The 22,120-nt window shown below is 45.4% G+C and overlaps 1 protein-coding gene across 5 annotated transcripts in view; it reads right to left on the reverse strand.

Annotated features, from left to right (window-relative positions):
- The window catches only part of GSTCD (glutathione S-transferase C-terminal domain containing), a 159,079-nt gene that overhangs the window by 4,622 nt on the left and 132,337 nt on the right, over positions 1-22,120 (reverse strand). For 4 of the 5 annotated variants that reach the window (XM_029077085.2, XM_029077082.2, XM_029077084.2 and 1 more), the window contains 3 exons: positions 10,535-10,668; positions 7,309-7,339; positions 2,664-2,733 (listed from right to left, as the gene is read on the reverse strand). In XM_029077085.2, the coding sequence (XP_028932918.1) occupies positions 2,664-2,733; positions 7,309-7,339; positions 10,535-10,668 (235 nt within the window). The remainder of the gene's footprint in view (positions 1-2,663; positions 2,734-7,308; positions 7,340-10,534; positions 10,669-22,120) is intronic. The other variant, XM_039913673.1, reaches the window with a different exon arrangement.

A 22,120-nucleotide genomic window follows, 5' to 3' on the forward strand; every position in this document is an offset into this window, starting at 1 on the left:
GGATTAATATCTAAATTTCCCAACCAGAGCTGTCCACGGTGACTTCTTAGAATATGTAGGTCAGCACACTTCCCCCGGCTTCAAGGCCCTACAGAAAGCTCACCTCCTCCAGGAGGCCTTCCCAGACTGAGCCCCCTTTTCCTCTGCTCCTCCTCCCCTCCCCATCCCCGTGACTCCCTTTGCTCTACCTCCCTGAGCCCCAACTTCCTCCCTCTGTTATACCGCCCTCCCCGCCCCACAGCACTTATGTATAAATACATATTTATAATTCTATTTCTTTTATTAATGATGAGCATATATCTCTAATTCTATTTATTTATATTGATGCCATAGATGCCTACTTGTTTTGTTTTGATGTCTGTCTTCCCTCTTCTAGACTCTGAGCCTGTCGTTGTGTAGGGGTTGTGTCTCTATTTGTTGCCGAATTATACTTTCCAAGCGCTTAGTACAATGCTCTGCCCGCAGTAAGCGTTCAATAAATACCACTGAATGAATGAATCGAAAGTGCTCAGGAAGCATCGACTGATTCTCTTTTTTCACTGTATAAATCTTAAATACCCAACCGTTTGGCACCATCCATATTTAAGATGTGAAATCATCCCTGAACATCAATCTTCATTTGGCACGGCCCTTAACTGATCAGTAAATTATGCCCTCCTTTCCCCCTAAGGATATGTTCTTAATCATTGATAATTATTTAATAACCTTTTAAGTGTTTTATCTGCCTTCCCTAATGCGTTCATTCCTTTACTCTCACTGCTGTCAAGTAAACTAGTGTGCGATTAACTGCCCTATAGACAGCTTCCTTTCTCCGCATAATCTTCTATTAGAAATAGGTTTTGATAAAACCTTGATTACTAAAGATTTCCTCATTTTTACTGTTTTCTTCAAAACCCTTGGCTCGTTTCTAATGAGGCCTTAGGTTTGGTTAGCAGGAATGAAGAGAGATTGATCCCCAACAGCTTATAACCTTCTCTTATAATGTGGAGCTGTCTTGCCCATCCCACATGAAGGAAAACTCCCACTGCAGTGCTAACGGGCCTCTGATGTGGGTGGATGTGAACGTGTTAAGTGCTTGATATCCAACCCTCCCTCATCCCCACAGCACTTACGGACAGATCCGTACTTTTATTTTAATGCCTGTCTCCCCATCTAGAAATTGAGCTCCTTAACAATAATAATAATAATGAGAGCACCACTTGATATCCAACCCTCCCTCATCCCCACAGCACTTACGGACAGATCCGTACTTTTATTTTAATGCCTGTCTCCCCCTCGAGGAAGTGAGCTCCTTAATAATAATAATGATAATGAAAATAACGATGGCGTTTGTCAAGCACTTAGTATGTGCCGAGCCCTCCTTGTGGGCAGGAAACGTATCTCCCACCTCCGTTTTACCTTAAGCGTACGGTACAGTGCTCTGCACACGGTAAGCACTCAGGAAATACCACTGACTGACTGATTGCAGGTGTAAATGTACATAAACTACAGACCCTGCATGACACTTTACCCATACACGCTCACGCCGTCCGGCGGGGATGTTCCAGAGCTCAGTACAGTGCCCAGCGCATAGTAAGTGCTTAACCAATACCGTATTTATTGTTTCCTAATTACGCAAATGCCCCTAACCAGAACATGTAATGTAGGGCAAACATATGTCGGCCGCAGCTGGATGCAGTTCACTGTACTATACTATTTTTAATCGGTCCTTTGGAAAGAGCGCTGTTCTAGAAATCAGGAGACCTGGATGAATTGGATCTGTGGCTAGTTAATGTAGGGGAAGATGGCCCCCCCTGCACCCTGGTCTGCTTGCTTGTTGTACCCTCTGCCCCTTATCGATCAATCAATCAATCAATGGTATTTATTGAGCTCGCAGAGCAAGTGCTTGGGAGATCACAACAGAGCTGGTAGACTGTTCCCTGCCCACGGTGAGCGTACTGGCTGACTGTCAGAGACCAAAGAGAAGAGATGGCCCTGTACAGACCATTAGCCCTATAATTCATTCCTCTGTGCAAGTTTGTGGATCTAAAGTCTTAGACTGAAGCTCACCCATCATTTCTGTCAGGTGGCTCCATCATCAAAAGACCGTTTAAAATTCAGAGACCAGTGAAATTCTCCACCATTCCATTTTCCTCAAGAAACAAAACAAAATAATAATAATAATGATATTTGCTAAGCACTTACTATGTGCCAGGCACTGTAATAAGCACTGGGGTAGATACAAGATAATTGGGTTGGACACAGTCCCTGTCACAGGGCTCACGGCCTTAATCTCCCATTTTACAGATGAGGTAACTGAGGCACGGAGCAGTCAAGTGACACGTTCAAGGTCACACAGTCAAGTGGAGGAGCCGGGATTAGAACCCAGGCCTTTCTGACTCCCGGGACCATTCTCTATGGACTAGGCCATGCTCCTTCTCCAATAAAACACAATTCTTCTTTCCTCTCCTTTCCTTTCCTCTTCTTTCCTCTCCCCACCAAAAATCTCTTTCTGAAATGTTTCAGAAGTAGGAGGAGAAAGTAGAGTTACAAAATATTCTGGGCATCCGAACTCGAATTCTGTGTTGATAAATGAATTGGTCCTTCCCATATATAGTAAGTGAGCATAACCCCAAGCATACTTGACATAATCTTCTCAACAGCTGCTCTTTAAAAACACATACCTATTAGCCTGCGTTCTAGTGGAAGTTGAACAGCTGTCTGATCTGCAAATCTGCAGAGAATCATGTGTTCCTAGAAGAAAAAGCATTGGAATATTGTTTTATTTCAGTCCACTGTTTCAAAGAGTTAGTAATGAAAACTATCTAAATATTCAAAAGGAATGAAACGATTCAACTCAGCTCAACCAAAGCCTAGGTAAATATTTTCCTATGAAAGCAAAATGATTTCGCTTCTAAATTAGGATTTTAGGCAGCGGTTTTTGCTTTCCAAAAGCGTGCAGAGTAAGCTTTTCCCAATCTTATCACCCTTCCACATTTCAGGCGGAGAACATGAGGTCAAGGCTCTGCCTGAGAGACAAAGGTAGGAAAGCCCTCGAGTTTTTCCTTGACCTTTTGTTCTCGATTAAATTCTGAAATCCAGATTAAAGCATCAGACAACGAAGATCTGATCTGGACTCCATTATGGGCTTTTGCTATCTATCGACCAACCAATCGAGCAATCTATCGGTGGTATTTATTTAGCATTTACTGGATGCAGAGCACCGTTCTAAGCACTTGGGAGGCCATAAAGCTTTTTGAGGGCAGGGAATGTGTCTACCAACTCTGTTATACTCTCCCAAGTGTCTGCACACAGTATGCGCTCAATAAACATGACCGATTGATGGATATAATACAATAGAGAATGTAGACGTAGTCCCCGACAGCAAGGAACTAACCGACTGATGTGTTTTAATAGGTTTGAAACACTGACTGGGCTTGAAACATTCGGTTCCATTGAAAAATGGTTCTGGAGAAGGAAAATCCTCTACCACTCTAGAAGATTGAAAATTCATTCATTCATTCAATAGTATTTATTGAGCGCTTACTATGTGCAGAGCACTGTACTAAGCACTTGGAATGTACAATTCAGGCACAGATAGAGAGAATCCCTGCCCAATGACGGGCTCACAGTCTAATCGGGGTAGGCAGACAGCAAAGGAAAACAGAACAAAACAAAACAACTTCATCAAGATAAATAGAATCATGGAGATATACCTCTCATTAACAAAATAAAGAGGGTAATAAATAATATATGCAAATATGTACTTAATAATTTCCTTTTCTAAACTGCCCGATTTGAATTTCAGGAACAGGGTTTCGTGAGGTCAGTTTCCAGCCGACGTCCTCCCAACAGAAGAGGAGCAAAAACAGGAGGCAATTGATCTTGAGCTAAATTCAAAACAGCTTCTCAAGGAAGCAGTTTTGCCTAGTGGAAAGAGCCTGGGTGTCAGAGGACCTGGGTTCTAATCCCAGATCTGCCACTTATTAATAATAATTATAATTATGGTATTTGTTAAGTGCTTACTATGTGCCGGGCTCTGTTCTAAGCACTGGGGTAGTTAAGTGACTTGCCCAAAGTCACACAGCTTCTTCGTAGAATGGAAGGTCTATTTTTCCTTCCTCCTGGATAAGTAAACATACTCTGGTCACCCTTCTCATATAGAAAACTTCAATGCTAAATTTACTCAAGGAAGCTGATAACATTATTCTTGTATAGAGCTCAGTAGGAAACAAGCTTATTCTTTAATGATGGAAATTGTACAAATGGGAATACTGAAGAATATACGGAAAATGATCCCAGGGCGGATAATTTACTTCCTAATCTACTTACGTGCAGATCTAAAGTGAAAGAAATGGAGGGAAATTTAGGGAGTTATAGTTTTGGGACCCCTCAAGTCCCCTAAGTACGCAAATCATTTCACAATATGAAAATGATTTAGCCATCAAACTGTCAGGGCTTTCGAAGTAAATTATTCCTTTCTTAGTGCTCCGAGGCTGAAGATACATAGCCTCTGTTCTACAGTGATCCACAGTGGTGTATTTTACATCTACGCTTCTGATACAGCCCTCATTCTGCTGAGTTTAAGAAGAAAGTAAATTAAGCGCTTTTGGCAAAGAACACCCACAGGGGATACAGGAAGGACCCCTCCAGACCCACTAAATGTCCTCAGTAACTGAAGTCATCTAATTTAAACTCAGATTAATCTCTATCAATAGGAATTATGACAAATCATCAGAAGTCCTGCAATATAACTGAGCAAAAAAGAACGGAGCATAAAATATGTGAAGTAAAGGCAAGAACCCCAAAGAACAATTTACTTATAATATCCTCGGTATTTGTTAAGCGCTAAACTCTGTGTCAAGCATTGTTCCAAGTCCTGGGGAAGATAGGATGATCAGGTCAGACACAGTCCCTGTCCCACACAATCCAAGTAGGAGGGAGAGCAGGGATCGAACCCCCCTTTTACAGATGAGGTAACTGAGGCAGAGAGAACTTAAATGACTTGCCCAAGGTCACCCAGCAGGCACGTGGAGGAGCTGGGAGTCCTCTGACTCCCAGGCCCGTGCTCTTCACTAAGCCATGCTGTTCTCATGGTACTTGTGTCTTCAATTTAGCCATTAACCAGCAATCATATATAATGCACCACATGAAAATGGCAGTGACTTGGTCCTCGAACATCTCTTCTCCCAGAAAACAGATGCAAACAAGACATCGTGAAGAGAACGGCAAGAAGCGCTCTATGCGTTGAATTCCATTCATCTCAAAGATATGTATTTTTGGAAAAAATGGGAGGTTCGGCTGGAATAAAAGCCATCAATTTCCAAAGTGAACTGAACTCAACCTTCAATTTCTCTTTGTGAAATAGGGAAAAAGAACTGTAAGGCCTACAAGAATGTAGGCATGAAAAACAGCTTCCTTTTTTTGCTTGGTTAACAAATGAACTTGCTTGGGAAAAGTGGTTTGAGTCTGTAATTGACTCAGATTCTTTGGAGAAGATCTGGCCGCCTACTTTCTAATCTCTTCATCACTGGCTGCTCTGGGGGTTAAAGATGTTCCGTGAATCCTCAAAAATTTTCAGGCAATTCCCGATGGAAAGAACAGTCATAGATCAATTTCTCGGGGAATTAAATGACTTCAGGACTGAGGCACACGGGATGGCAAGCACTCAGAGTACGAAAATACATGAGGTAATTGACAGGAAACGCACGTCTCTCATTCAACCCACGGATCCGATCTATCACTAAATCCTGTCAGTTCAACCTTCGCAACATCGCTAAAATCCACCCTTTCCTCTCCACTCAAACAGCTACCGTGTTAATCCAAGCATTTACCTTCTCCCGCCTTGACTACCGTATCAGCCTCCTTGGTGACCTCCCTGCCTCCTGTCTCTCCCCGCTCCAGTCCGTATTGCACTCTGCTGCCCCGATCATTTTTCTACAAAAGCGTTCAGTCCGTGTTTCCCCACTCCTCAAGAACCTCCAGCGGTTGCCCGTCCACCTCCACATCAAACGCAAACTCCTCACCATGTGCTTCAAAGCCCTTAATCACCGAGCCGCCTCCTACCTGACCTCACTACTCTCCTATTACAACCCAGCCCACGCACTTGGCTCCTCTAATGCCAACCGACTCACTGTACCCCGATCTCATCTATCTCACCGCCGACCTCTCGCCCACGTCCCGTCTCCGGCCTGGAATGTCTTCCCTCTTCATATCCGACGGACAATTACGCTCCCCAGGCTCCAAAGCGTTATCGATGGCACGTCTCCTCCAAGAGGCCTTCCCTGACTAGGTCCTCATTTCTACTTTTCCACTCCCCTCTGCATCACCCTGATTTGTTCCCTTTATTCACACGGCCGGCAGCCCCACGGCACTTATGTATATAGCTGTACTTTATTTACATTAATGTCTGTCTCCCCCTCTAGACTGTGAGCTCACTGTGGGCAGGGAAATGAATCTACAACTCTGTTGTATTGTCCTCTCCCAAGCGCTTAGCACAGTGGTATCTACTCAATAAATACGATTGATTGATGATTGAAATAAAATTTACTGATTCACCTTTACCCAGTTAAAGACATTAAGGGGTAGTGAGGATGCAGAAGAAGTCTATTTGCAAACCAACAGTCTAAACCGGTACTGTGCTCTCTCAAGTGCTTAGTAGAGTGCTCTGCTCACAGTAAGCACTCAATCAATTAATCAATTGTATTTATTGAGCGTTTACTGTGTGCAGAGCACTGTACTAAGTGCTTGGGAGAGTACAATACCAGTTTAGACTGTTCCCTTGCAAATAGGTAGACTTCTTCTGCATCCTCTCTACCACTTAATGTCTTTAACTACCTACAGAGTAGGTAGACACGCTCCCCGCCCACAATAAGCTTAAAGTCTAGAGGGGGAGAATGACATTACCCTAAACAAATAAATTACAGATACGTGCATCAGGGCTGTGGGACTGGGGTTGGTGAAGAAAGGGAGGAAATCAGAATGACACGGAAAGGTGTGGGAGAAGAGGAAATGAGGACCTAGTCAGGGAAGGCCTCTTGAAGGAGATGTGCCGTCAATAAGGCTTCGACGGTGGGGATAGTAACTATCCGTCAGATATGAAGAGGGATTGATTGATTGATTGGAAAGGATTTCTAATGGTTTGCTACTGTTCACCATCTATTTTTAAACTACTCGTTGAGTAACATCTTTTTGAAAGACATAGGAAGGCAAAACGGCAGCTTTTATGAAAATAATTTGCAAAGTGTTCAAACGTGGTTAGAATGTAAATACAGATTACCGATTTGAATAGAAAGGGCATGAAAAGAAACAGGACAAAAAGCAACTAACCTTATAGGATAAAACTTCCTTGAACTGTTGACTGAAAAAGAAGGAAAATGAATCAATCATCTCTTGAAATAATTGTGCTCAGGGTCTTAAATTACTTGATGGAATTCCAATTCAAGTATGGTTATGATGGAGAGTGTTTAACAAGATTCAGAAGCAAATACTATAAATGATAAAGACATTAAGTTGTTCATTTTAGCAACTGGATTATTTTTAGTTATAATAGTTCAAATTATTATTTTTCACTCATGATTATATTTAGTAGTAATGCCCATGTAAACACAAAACCATAAAGAAATCATTTTAAGAAACCATTCCAAAAACTGAAAAGAAAATACTTCTATGACCGTCCTTAAAATGCAAAACATATAACGATACTTAAAATTATTATTTAATGATTGTTAGAGCAGATCACTATTCATGTGAATGTCTTTGTTTATAGGGTTACAATAAATATCTTCAATATTTATAATCTATAAAAAATACATTTACCAAGTTTAACCCTCCAGACTCATCTCATCTTTTTTTCAATTACATTGTTAAGGGTAGAATAAGCTAAAGTAACGGCAGTTGAAGAGACAGACAGCTGTCCCCTAGATTGAAAGCCTGTTATTAATAATGATAATAATAATTATAGTACTTGTTAAGTGCTTACCACATGTCAAGCACTGTTCTAAATGCTGAGGTAGAACCAAGTTAATGGGGTTGGACACAGTCCCTGTCCCACATGGGGCTCATACTCTTAATCTCCATTTTACGGATGAGAGAACTGAGGCCCAGAAAAGTGAAGTGACTTGCCCAAGGTCACACACCAGACACGTGATGGAGCCGGGATTAGAACCCAGGTCCTTCTGACTCTCAGGCCAGTGCTCTATCCACCAAACCACGCTGCTTCTCGATGTGGGCTGGGAACATGTCTACCAACTCTGTTATATTGTACTCTCCCATGCGCTTAGCTCAGTGCTCTGCACACAGTAAGCAAGCACTCAATAAATACCTCTGATGGATCGATATTTTGGCAATGATTCCAAAAAGTGAACTTGAAGGTTCGGTATACATTGCAGCCACCCGTCAACATCATAATGAACAGTGTGGCGAATGATATTTGCGGTATTCGATTTGCGCTTACTTTGTGCCGAGCACTGTACTCAGGGCTGGGGTCTCACGTGGCTCACCTGAGGCTCAGCTTAGAAATGTTCCAAGGTATCTACCGATACCCAACTTACTTTCTTGCTTAAATTCAGACCAGCTACACAACCAGCTGTCAGCATTTGGGTCCATACCATGGCCTCGAACATACAAGACATAAAATAGATCTGGCTTCCAATCCTTGCTCCACCACTGTCTGCAGCAGCACGGCCTCGCGGCAAGAGCACGGGCTTGGGAGTCAGAGGACGTGGGTTCTAATTCCGACTCCGCCACTTGTCTGCTGGGTGACCTTGGACAAGTCACTTCACTTAGCAGTGTGGCTCAGTGGAAAGAGCGCGGGCTTGGGAGTCAGAGATCCCGGGTTCTAATTCCGGCTCCGCCGCTGGTCAGCTGTGTGACCTTGGGCAAGTCACTTAACTTCTCTGTGCCTCATCTGTCAAATGGGGATTAAAACTGTGAGCCCCACGTGGGACAAACGGATCACCTTGTATCCCCCAGCGCTTAGAACAGTGCTTTGCACATAGTAAGCACTTAACAAATGCCACAATTTATTTTTATTTTCTCTGTGCCTCTGCTGCCTCATCTGTAAAACGGGGATTGAGACTGTGAGCCCTGTGTGGCTCAGGGACCGTGTCCAACCTGATCAGCTTGTATCTACTCCACCGCTCAGCTGAGGGCCTGGCACAGTGTAAGCGCTTTTAACAAATACCCCTAAAAAAAATTAAAGCCCCTCCTACCGCCTATCAAAGTCAGAGTTAGGAATGAAAATATCATTGATAACATTGCTCCATATAAAGTTTAAAACCTGATAGAGTATTCATCAACATGGCACAGCATAAAGAAGGTGACTCAAACCCTTACGGTCTTTTAAAGTCAGCTCAACCCATGTCAAATTAAATCAGACTACTGAGAAAGGGGCCACAGCACTTGCAAATTCTTTATTTAGGAAGCAGATAATTTGCTGATGTTCTCCTGAAAGCAAATTGATTTCAAGGAACCCAGCCCCTGGTTTAGGGGAAATGGTCATTCATTCATTCAACCGTATTTATTGAGCGCTTACTGTGTGCAGAACACTGTACTGTACTAAGTGCTTGGGAAGTATAATTCAGCAACAAATAGAAACAATTCCTGCCCACAATGGGCTCACAGTCTAGAAGGGGGGAGACAGACATCATAACAAGTAAATAGGCATCAGTAGAATCATTTTAAATAAAAAGAATTACAGATATATATATACATCATTAACAAAAATCAATAAAATTAGAACTATAAATATGTAGATATATACACAAGTGCTGTGGGGCAAGGAAGGGGGTAGAGCAAAGGGAGCGGGTCGAGGCGATGGGGACGGGAGGGGGAGCAGAGGAAAAGGGGGGCTTAGTCTGGGAAGGCCTCCTGGAGAAGGTGAGCTCTCAGTAGGGCTTTGAAGAGGGGAAGAGAGTTAGTTTGGCCGATGTGAGGAGGGCGGGCATTCCAGGTCAGCAGAAGGAAGTGGGCCAGGGGTCGACGATGGGACAGGTGCCAACGAGGCCCAGTGAGGAGGAGAGCGGGAGCAGAGGAGCAGAGTGTACAGGCTGGGCTGGAGAAGGAGAGGAGGGAGGTGAGGTAGGAGGGGGCAAGGGGATGGAGAGCTTTGAATCCAATAGTGAGGAGTTCTGCTTCATACGGAGGTTGATAGGCAACTACTGGAGATTTTCGAGGGAGGGGGTGACATGCCCAGAACGTTTCTATAGAAGCGTTTCCGTAGCATGGTCTAGTGAAGAGAGCTCAGGCCTGGGAGTCAGAAGACCAGGATTGTAATCCCGGTTCTGCAACTTGCTCGCTGTGTGACCTCGAGCAAGTCACTTAATTTCCCTGGGCCTTACATTTCTCATCTGTAAAATGGCAATTCGATACCCGTTCCCCCTTCCCCTTAGACTGTGAGCCCTATGCGGGACAGGGACCGTGTCCGATCTGACTGCACGCCTGGAACACAATAAGCACGTCACAAACAACCATAAATACTATCACTGTTACTGTTTTAAGGACAGATGATCATGAAGCAGATTGATATTTCTCCCGCACCCATTGTTTTTTTTACCTTCGTGGGAACGTAAACTTCACCGTGTTCTGAATGAAGCCATAACAACACGGGCAGGTGACGAAGGCAGCCCGGACTTGGATGCAGCGCTCAATCACCATGTCGGTCGCCACGCCACAAGCGTGCAGAGCCACCTGGGAACAAAACCGAAACTCAGGATGTGCTCGCGGTTTAACCTGGACTCCGCTAGCTCCAGATCTGCGAGTCATTTGCCGCTCCTCGTGGTGATAAGCCACCCTTCAGGATGCTCCTAATGGCTAAAAGGTTTCTGCAGGCAGAACGGCTGGTTGGGGATGGATCGATCCACTAACAGAGAAATTTCACCCAAGTAGGAACAGGAGGACTTGCCAACACTAGAAAATAGCCAATCAACTACACCGAAAATGAACACTGAGCTGGCCGCGGCCAAATGGCAGCGAAAAATAAATCAATGGTAATGGTATTTGTGGAGGTGTAAGGTACTGCACTAAACAATGATCAGTATTTATTGAGCGCTTATTGTGTGCAGAACATTTTATTATTGATCTTTATTCCTTATTTCTTATTATTTTCTAAGCAGTTGGGAGAGTACAATGCAAGAGTCGGTAGGCACATTCCCTGCCCACAGTGAGCTTACAGTCTTGAGAAAGTACTGCAGAAGTCCAAGACATGCTCCTTTCCTACCAGTAGCTTACATGCTTAAGGAGGAGGCTGCCATAAAAAAAATTTACAGAGCATTCAGAGTTGAAAACTGATTGTACAGTTGATCACACCTATTTTCACAGGTACAGAAGGAAGGGCAGGGAGTGTGACTACCGACTCTGTTATATTGTACTCTCGGAATAGTACAGTGTTCTGCACATGGTAAACGCTCAATAAGTACGACTGAATACCTGTAATTTATTTATATTAACGTCTGCTCCCCCTCTAGACCGTAAGCTTGTTGTGGGCAGGGAATGTGTCTTTTTATTGTTACACTGTACTCTCCCAAGCGTGCTTTGCACACAGTAAACGCTCAGTAAATATGACTGGCTGACTGACTGAATGAATCTGTCGGATTTGGTGGTGAGAAGAAGTTCCAGTCCCAGGTAACGGTGCGGGTGAGGGGATGGAGGTGGGAAAGTCGAGAGTGAGGCAGAGTTAGAAGTTTACCCTGGGAGGAATGGAGAGTGAGAGCCGAGGGAGATGGTGGAGAGCCCTGAAGTCAATCATGAGGAGTACTTGTCTGATGAAGGGGGAAATGGGAAGCCAGCGGACATTTTTGAGTAGAGGAGAGCTGGGTGTGCTGGGCAGTGCTGCCAGAAGATGATCCTCAGAGCATTCCAGTTTGGAGTGGGGAGAGGTTGGAGGGCGGAAAACCAGGGAGGAGGCCGATACAGCAACCTAGCCGAGGTGTGAGAAGCACTCTGGCTAGGGTGGTCAGCAGAGGAACGGTCAGATCTGGTATACGTTGGGGAGGAGAAACGGACCAGGTAGAGTGAAAGTCAGAGGCATTGAGGAGTTGAGGATGACACCAAGGAGGTAGGTTTCCAGAGCAGAGTGGACATCGGTGTTATTGACCAAGATGAGTCAGTTTGGTGGAGGCCCTGGGGAGGTGGTGGGTCTGAGATGTGGCCAACTTTCACTTCAAGCTATTGGGCACCACGTATTTAATAATAATTACGGTATCTGTTAAGCGCTTACTATGTGCCAAGCACTGTTCTAAATGCTGGGGTAGGTACAAGGCAATCAGGTTGTCCCCCATAGGGCTCACATTCTTAATCCCCATTTTACAATGAAGTAAATAACTGAGGCACAGAGAAGTTGAGCGACTTGCCCAAGGTCACGCAGCAGACAAGTGGAGGAGTCGGGATTAGAATCCACATCCTCTGGTTCCCAAACCCATGTTCTTGCCACTAGGCCATGCTGCTGCCCCGAGGTACCAGTGTAGCCTAGTGGCAGGTAGGCACCTTCCTGACTAAAACAGAATTTGGGGCTGAAAAATTAATTTTAAAAAAACCAACACTCACCCTACTTGTTGTAGACCACGTCCTCAAAACTGAGACTGAAATATTTATGTGTGTGGGACCAATCTTGCCAGTTGTGAATTTCAGTTCAGACGAGAATAGCCCACTTCTTTTTTAAGTATGAATTTTTATTGAAATAGGCATGCGGTCATCCGGAGATAAGCTCAGCCCAGAGTTGAATGCGTTCGCACACCCACACACATACACGCACTCAAAACACATGGCTCACACAAGTGAGGCCCACATTTCTGAGGCCCCCACACCCAGATTCCCAAGCACTGCCGGGTGAGATGGGGAAATGGTTTCCTGTCGGCTTCAGCCCACCTTAGCCTCTTGGCTAGTGCATGGCTTCTCCCGTATTTCCAGGCTGGAAGAAGGGGTCTCTGGCTTGTAGGAAGCAGTTTGTCCTAGTGAAAAGAGTCCGGGCCTGGGAGTCCGGGGACCTGGATCCTCCACTTGCCTGCTGTGTGACCTTGGCTGAGTCACTTAACTGACCTGTGCCAGAGTTTCCCCACCTTGAAAATGGGGATTCAATGCCTGTTTTTCTTCTAATGGTATTTGTTAAGAGCTTAGTATGTGCCAGGCACTGTACTAAGCTCTGGGGTAGATAATAATAATGATGGTATTTGTTAAGCACGTACTATGTGCCAAGCACTGTTCTATACGCTGAGGTAGACACGATGTAATCAGGTTGTCCCACGTGGGGCTCACAGTCTTAATCCCCATTTTACAGGTGAGGTAACTGAGGCACAGATGTTAAGTGGCTGGCCCAAGGACACACAGCAGACAAACGGCAGAGCCGGGATTAGAACCCATGTCCTCTGTCTCTCAAGCCCGTGCTCTTTCCACTGTGCCATGTTAATCCGGTCAGACACGGTCCCTGTTCCACATGGGGCTCACAGTCTTAATCCTCATTTCACGGAGGAGGGAACTGAGGCACAGAGTCTGGCCTGCTTATCTTGTACCTATCCCAGTGCTTACTACCGTGCTTGGCACATGGAAAGCACTTGACAAAATGCTACAATAAAATTATTAGGCCCCTCCTCACATGAAGACATGGGGCCATGTGTTTCTGGGCTTTGTGCTTGCCCTCACTGTTTGTGGGAAGTAGGGCTCCTCAATCAATCAACCAACCAATCAATCGTATTTATTGAGCGCTCACTATGTGCGGAGCATTGTACTAGGCACATGGGAGAGTTCGATGCAACAGAATTAGCAGACATACTCCCCGCCCATAATCCGTTTATGGCCTAGAAGGGGGAGGTTCTATTTGGTGGCTTTTTTTTATTACCAAAGCCCTTTACATTACTTATTTTTATTTACTCCCCACAACATCCCTGTGAGGAGGGGTCCGGTATTATTATCCCCATTTTACAGCCGGAGAAACTGAGGCACAGGGAGGTTAGGGGACTTGCCCAAGGCCACCCAGCCGACGGGTGGCAGAGCCGTGACTAGAACCCGGGATCTCCGACTTTCAGGACCGCAGGTCTCCCACTAGGCCGCACCGCCTCCCCTCTCGTGATGTCCCCTTTTGCCTCCCATTCTCCTTATCTTGTCTGGATGGGAGAAAGGTTAGATAGGCACGTCTCAGGCAACACTGGAGAACTGGCATCTTTCTTGGGAGTGGACGTATTTTTTGATTCATCAAAAGAGAAGACCGGGGGCGGGAAGCACGATTGAATAGCTCCATTTCTTGGTGGGGCACATATTCCAAGTCAGTCACGACTGTTAAAACCAGTCTGACCTAGAGGTCATCCAAGGGACATCTAAAAATAGCTGACAGAAAGGAGGACTCGTAGGGCGGGCTCATGGTACGGAGCCCTCCGGGAGGGATAGGGGAGAAAATGGAGGGACGTGGCCAGGAGGGAATAATCAAAATACGTTAAGCACTTTCTATGAGAGAGAAACAAGGTAATCAGGTTGGACTCAGTCCGTGTCCCACATGGGGCTCGTAGTCTGATGGGGAGGGAGAATAGGTACCGAATCCCTGTTTTACAGATGAAGAAACCGAGGAACTGAGAAGTTAAGTGACTCGCCTAAGGTCCCACAGCAGACAGGAGGCAGAGCCGAAATTAGAACGCAAATCCCCCGATTTCCAGGCCCGCGCTCTTTCCCCCAGACCTCACTGCCTCACATCCAGGGAGCGGGAGAGACCGGCTGCCCGCTGATGGGAAATCCTGTGCTGCAGAACAAGCTGCCCTTAGCTGGGGTCGTCTCAACCAAGAGACGGGGGGACCGGCCGAGAACTGGGAGCAGACGGGCTGGAGAGGAGGCCCTCCGGACGAGAGGGATAGAGTCAGAACGGTTAGAATAATAATGCAAATGATAATCATAATAGCGGCATTTGTTAAGTACTCTCGCTATAAAGCCAAGCTGAGCTGGTTGGACTCCGTCTCTGTCCCGCATGGGGCTCTAAGGAGGAGGGAGAACAGGTATTTTATCCCAAATGAGGAAAGTGAGGCCCAGAGAAGTTAAGTGTCCTGCCCAAAGTCACACCTCAGGCAAGTGGCAGAGCCGGAATCGTGCAGCCGGGCCCTTTGACTCTCAGGCTCGTGCCCTACGCACGGGGGCACGCTGCTTCCCCAGGTCTCGCGGTGTCACGTATGCCAGGATCTTTGCAACCGCTATAAGGGGAGATGGCACATCACAGCACAGTCCCACCCTCTCCCCCGTTGTCTCCGGCTTTCTCTGCCGTTCTCCATCACTCTACGGGTGCTGGGCTCCGCCCAGGACAGCTCCGGCGGAGGCAGGGTCCTAAGAACCGCAACCAGGCCCTGGGGGAAGCGAGCCTTCGGCTCTTGGTCTTCTCCCTGCCCCACCTGCCTCTCCAGTGGCTCCACTCCTCACATTTGCACGCAAGTGTGTGTACACACACACCACCAGTCTCCCCCCACCCCCAGCCCCGACTTCAGAAGCCCCCAAGGGAGGAAGAGGGGGTTATCTAACACTAGCAGTTGGAGATTGGATTACGATTCTTGGAGGTCAAATGTAAACTTGTTGGCTGGACTTTCAAAGACATGCGTAAAATGTTTAAATCTAGAGGCTCCATTTTCTAACAGACTTAGAAATCTTTTTTTCTTTTTAATGGTATTTAAGTGCTTACTATGTGCCAAGCACCGAACTAAGTTCTGAGGGAGAATAATGATAATGATGGTATTTTTTCAGTGCTTACTATGTGTCAAGCACTGTTCTAAGAGCTGGGGCGGGGGGAGATACAACCTAATCATTCATTCATTCAATGGTATTTATTGAGCGCTGACTGTGTGCAGATCACTGTACTAAGCGCTTGGGAGAGTACAATCCAACAAGAAACAGACACATTCCCTGCCAACAGCGGGTTTACAGTCCAGAGGAGGGGAGCCAGACATTAATATACATAAACAAGTTATAATTATGTACGTAAGTGCTGTGGGGCTGGGGCAGGGGGGAAGTACAAAGGGAGCAAGTCAAGGTGAAGCAGAAGGAAGTGGGAGAAGAGGAAAAGTGGGGCTCAGTCATGGATGGCCCCTGGAGGAGGTGTCCTTTCAATAAGGCTTCAAAGGGGAGGGAGCAATTGTCCGTTGGATTTGAGGAGGGAGGGCGTTCCAGGCCGGAGGCAGGATGAGATAGGGGTCCGCGGTGAGATAGGCGAGATTGACCCAATGCATTTTCCCACATGGGGCTCACAGTCTTAATCCCCATTTTAGAGATGAGGTAACTGAGGCACAGAGAAGTGAATCAGTCAATCAACCAGTCCTATTTATTGAATGCCTATTAAGGATACACTACCAGAACGATTGCAGACGGAGAGCGGGACGTTCTCGACTCGACGGCATAAGGCAAGACAAGATTATGTGCTTACAGAGCACTGTACACTGAGACCGGGAGCCCCATGGGGCAGGGACTGTGTCCAACCTGATTTGTCTGTATCAACCCCAGTGCTTAGAACAACGCCTGGCACATAGTAAGCACTTAACAAATACCAGTATTATTATTTTAAACACTCGGGAGAGTAGAGGTTAAGTAACTTGCCCAAGGTCACGCAGCAGACGAGAAGGTGGAGCCGGTATTAGAACCCAGGTCCTTCTGACTCCCAGGCCCGTGCCCTATCCATGCTGCCTCTTGTAGGTTCCCCGAACTTTAGCCTCGTCAGCTTGATATTCTTCACGTCAACTTGGACCTGAAGGTTGGGTATCCTGTGGTGTGTTCTGATCAAAAGAGAAGCAGTGTGGCCTAGTAGAAAGAGCAAAGGCCAGGAGTCAGAGGACCTGGGTTCTAATCCCCAAGCTGGCACTTGTCTTCTGTGTGACCTTGGCAAGTCACTTAACTTCTCCGGGCCTCGGATACCTCATCGGTAAAATGGACATTAAGGGTGTGAACACCACACGGGACATGGACTGTGTCCAACATCCACAAGGGACATGGCCTGTGTCCAACATAATTAGTTTGTATCCACCCCAGCACTTAATACAGTGCCAGGCACATAGTTAACGCTTAACAAATACCATTAAAGAAGGAGGAATTTCCCAGAGGAAATTTCTCTCAAGACACACGCCTAACCCCCGCTCCCCCCAGGCGCAGTTACTGAAGGCTAGATAAGTTATGTGGAAAGAGGCGAACGGGAAGACGGATTCATCTTTTTCTTCTTAACAGTCTCCTCCACAGTCAGCTATAATCCATTTTCTAATTATGCTTGAGACCGTTTGACCCGGATCGTTAATCACAATAACGCGGATTGGGCAAGATGTTCTCAACCAAGTGAGAAAGCAAATCTAGACATTCGTTCTGCAATGGTAGAAATATAAACGGCTTTAAGGTTAGAGACCCTAAAGATGAAAGAATTCTTGAAATGGCAGTCAATCAAAAGTATTTATTCTAGTCCATTCCCCCGCCATAATCTATCCAATTTTTTTTTCCATTTCCAAAGAGGCAACTCCACCCACCCCCCTCCATCAAGAAATTCTTCCACCCAATGCAAATCTCGCCGGCTGCAGTTTAAGGAACAGCACGGCTTAGTGGATAAGAGCACAGACCTGAGAGTCAGAGAGACCTGTGTTCCAGTCCCAGCTCTGCCACTTATCCGCTGCGTGACCACGGGCAAGTCACTTAACTTTTCTGTGCCTCAATTACCTCATCTGTAAAATGGGGATTCTGACTGTGAGCCCCATGTGGGACAGGGACTGTGTCCAACCTGATTACCTTGTATCCACACCAGTGCTTAGTACCGTGCTTAAAAATACCATTAAAAAAAATGAAAAGTTCATTTCTTTTCTTTCTCTTCCCTAGTATTCAGTAAGTAAAGACAGAATCATGTCTTTGGGAATGAGTATCCTCCCCTGGCCACCATTTTCCTCAGGATTCCTCCTCCCCCCATTCCTACTTGGGAGCACAGTCAGCGGGAAGCAACGGGGCCTAGTCGATAGAGCACAGGCCTGGGAGGCAGAGGAACTGGGTTCTAATCCAGGTGCCACCACTTGCCTGCTGTGTGACATTGAGCAAGTCACTTAACTTCTCTGTGCCTCAGTTTCCTCAACTGCAAAATGGAGATTCGATACCTGTTCTCCCTCCACTTAGACTGTGAGCCCCATGAGAGGCAAGAACTGTATCCAGCCAGATTCATTTATATCATATGAATATAATTATAATATATACATATAATTATATATATTATGATATATATGTGTATATATATATATGAGAAGCAGCGTGGCTCAGTAGAAAAAGCACGGGCTTGGGAGCCAGAGGTCATGGGTTCAAATCCTGGCTCTGCCACCTGTCAGCTGTGTGACTGTGGGCAAGTCACTTCACTTCTCTGTGCCTCAATTCCCTCATCTGTAAAATGGGGATGAAAACTGTAAGCCTCATATGGGAGAACCCGATTATCCTCTATCTACCCCAGCGCTTAGAACAGTGCTCTGCACATAGTAAGCGCTTAACAAATACCAGCATTATTATTATTATTATTATCTGAACTTAGAACAGTGCTCGTCACGTAGTTAAGGCTTAACAAATACCATAAAATGAAGAAAAAAAACAGTAGCCAGGACCACCTATCTGGACCTTCTGACTACTAGTTTTACTTTATCAAGAGACCAAGAGCTGATCACTGTGGGCAGATGGGCTAGGAAATGTTTTTGAATGATGGAGCGCTTTGAACAGTTTGGCAACAGATCTAGGGTTGTGTGAAGAGGGGAGCAAAAGAGCCGCTCACGTTTTAAAAACACGGTGTTTGCGCTTAGAACAGTGCCTGGCACATAGTAAGCACTTAATAAATACTATAAACAAACAAATTACCCTATATTCAGACCAATCCAAAAAACGATTAAACTGGAGGATGGGGAGGGTACTATGCAGTCTCTCCCAAATGTCATAGCTAAAATGGATTACAAACAACTTAAAAAATAATTTCCTCGTGCAAGCACAATATCTTTTTCTCAAGCATTACTTCTTTATGAGGTCTGTGTAAATTACCCACCTAAACTGTTTCTCGGTTAAATTCCGGAATTGCATATATTAGCATTAATTGTGCACGGAGTTACAAAATGAGAAATTAGGCAGCAATTAAGCAATGAGGCATCAATAAAGTCAAACGTTAAGCATCACATCAAAAAAGGAGGAAAATCACAAGTACAAGCAGATCAGAAATGAAAGAACGTTCACACCTATCAGTCTCAGAGCTGATGGAGTGTTTTATTTAATCCCGGCCCTGCCAACTGCCTGCTATGTGACCTTGGACATCACACCAATTTTGAACTAATGATGATAATCTGATACTCAGGACACTCCAAGAGAAATGTGGGATTAGAAATTCCATCCAGGGTCCAGTCGATAGCTTTGCAAAGACCTCGCTAATCATGGTCAAACCGGACTTCCCAAGAGAATAATAGCCAGAGTCAAGATTTAATCAATATTGTGAACTGAAAAGATGAGCAACGGAGGTCTATGGAATAAGTCGGGAGGTGCTGGGGCCTAATCCCGTCTCTGCCACGTGTTGGCTGTGTGACCTTGGGTAAGTCATTTAACTTCTCTTAACTAGAGAAGCAGCATGGTGTAGTGGCTAGAGCTCGGGCCTGGGAGTCAGAAGGCCACATGATTCTGGCTCATTCCTTTCTTCCTTTTTATTTCTGGGCCTCAGTTTCCTCATCTGTAAAATGGGGGTTTAATACCTGTTTCTACCATGAGCCCCAAGGGCAGCCAGCCTGATTATCCCACCTAATTATCCCATCCCAATGGGGAAGCAGTGTGGCTCAGTGGAAAGAGCCTGGGCTTCGGAGTCCGAGGTCATGGGTTCGACTCCCGGCTCTGCCACTTGTCAGCTGTGTGACTGTGGGCAAGTCACTTAACTTCTCTGTGCCTCAGTTACCTCATCTGGAAAATGGGGATTAAGACCGTGAGCCTCACGTGGGACAACCTGATGACCCTGTATCTACCCCAGCGCTTAGAACAGGCCTCTGCACATAGTAAGCGCTTAACAAATACCAACATGATTATTATTATTATCTAAACTACCCCAGTGAATAGAACAGTGCTTGGCGCATAGTAAGAGTTTAACAAATACCACCGCTCTTCAGTCACTAATCCTCTCTGGGTCTCAATTTCCTCCTCTGCCTATTTCTACCTCACACGGGATGTGGGGAGGTTAAAATGAGATAACTGTTGGGAAACTCTTTGGAAAAATCAAAGTGCATTACAAATTCCAGATTATCTACGTATCACTGTTTCATTCATAAACAAAAATGACATCCTATATTCAAGATGCTGTCTGGCCAAGTGTAAACATTTTATGTCTATTAATTACAGTTAATGGAGATGCACGCTAATGAAAAATGTACTAATTCATTGTTTCTAATATTTTAAGTTCTTCTCAAAATGGTCATTTTGAGACGTCATTTCTATCAGAAAAGCAAGTGACCAAAACCCAAGGCAAGGTCCCTTGTGGCTGCCTGCTCTTTCTCATTCATTCATTCAGTCGTATTTATTGAGCGCTTACTGTGTGCAGAGCACTGTACTTGGAAAGTACAACTGGGCAACAGATAGAGACAATCCCTACCCGACAGTTTGGCTGACTCCCCTACACCTCAAATCCCCTAACTGTGGATGTCCCTCTGTCCTGGGACCCCTTTTCTTGTCACTTTATTCTCACTTAATCAATCAACGGGATTTATTGAGCGTTTACTATGTGTTCTAAGGGCTTGGGAGAGTTCAATACAAGAGAAATTCCCTGCCTATAACGAGCTTACACTCCCTTGGAAAACACTCCCATGGTTCAGTTACTACCTTTCTGTGGACGACTCCCCAGTGTAGCTCAATCAGTGTTATTTACTGAGCACTTGTGAGCTTGGGAGACGGACAACAGTCAGGGGACACGATTCCTGGCCTCAAGGAGCCTACAGTCGCCCGTGTCCTAACCTCTCACGTCCTCTGAAATCTCACCTTTCCTCTCGTCTCACCAGCACATCAAGCTTCACGTCTAACACTGAACTCCTCCCCTTCCCTCCCAAAGGCACCCCTTCGTTAATTTTCCATCTCCGTAGACAAAGCATGACTATCGTCTCTGTCTCAGAAGTCCACAGTCTTTATATTATCTTCGATTCCTTGCTCTCTTTCATCTCTCAAATTCAATTTGTTTTTAAATCCCGTCAGTCTTTTCAACAAATAATAATAATAACAAATAATGATGATAATGATGGTATTTAAGCGCTTACTATGTGCCAAGCACAAGATCCAGCCAAACAGCCACCAGCTTGTTCCTGTCTTGGCTGACTCACTGGTCTCTCTGCCTTCAGTTTCTCCCTTCTCCAGTACGTATTTCACTAAGGGCAGGGGATGCGTCTGTTATATTATTATGATGTACTCTCCCCAGTGCTTAGTACAGTGCTCTGCACACAGTAAGTGCTCAATAAATACGGTTGACTGACTGACTCTGCTGCCGGGAGCATTTTTCTAAAACGTCATCCTGCCTACATCTCCCCATTCCTCCAAATCCACCAATGGCGACCCCTTCCTCTCTGCATCAAGCAGAAACTCCTGACCACTTGATTTAATAATGATAATAACAATGATAATAGTTTTTGTTGAAGCTTTTATTACGTGTCAAGCGCCGTTCTAAGCGCTGGGGTAGATCCTAGTTAATCAGAGGGGACACGGTCCCTTTACCACATGGGGATCACGTCTAAATTAGAGGGAGAACTGGTATTTTGCCGCTATTTTATAGATGAGGAAACTGAGGCCCAGAGAAGTTAAGTGACTTTCCCAAAGTCATAGAGCAGGCAACTGGCAGAGTCGGGATTAGATAAAACACTCCAACAGCTCTTTTCCTCCTGCTCCCTCCACTCTCTTCTCCCATTACACGCCAGCTCACCCACTTAGTTCTTCTTGCCTTCTTATCCCTTCCTTAACCCCTGGCTCATACTCTTCCCTCCTTGGCACTCTCTCCCCTTTCCAATCTGACAGACCACTTCAGAGCCTCTCTTTAGAGCCCTTCTGATATTCCACGTCCCCTTTCTCCGATCAATTTTTCTTCTCCTTGGGTCGTCAATTCCCACCTAACAACTCAGGACTTTTGCCATTAGTCACAACCGCCTGAATGTAGGACTTCTGTACATATCAGCGTACTACAACT

Source organism: Ornithorhynchus anatinus, chromosome 12 (genome assembly GCF_004115215.2).
Source record: "Ornithorhynchus anatinus isolate Pmale09 chromosome 12, mOrnAna1.pri.v4, whole genome shotgun sequence".
In the NCBI taxonomy this organism is placed as follows: Eukaryota; Metazoa; Chordata; class Mammalia; order Monotremata; family Ornithorhynchidae; genus Ornithorhynchus; species Ornithorhynchus anatinus.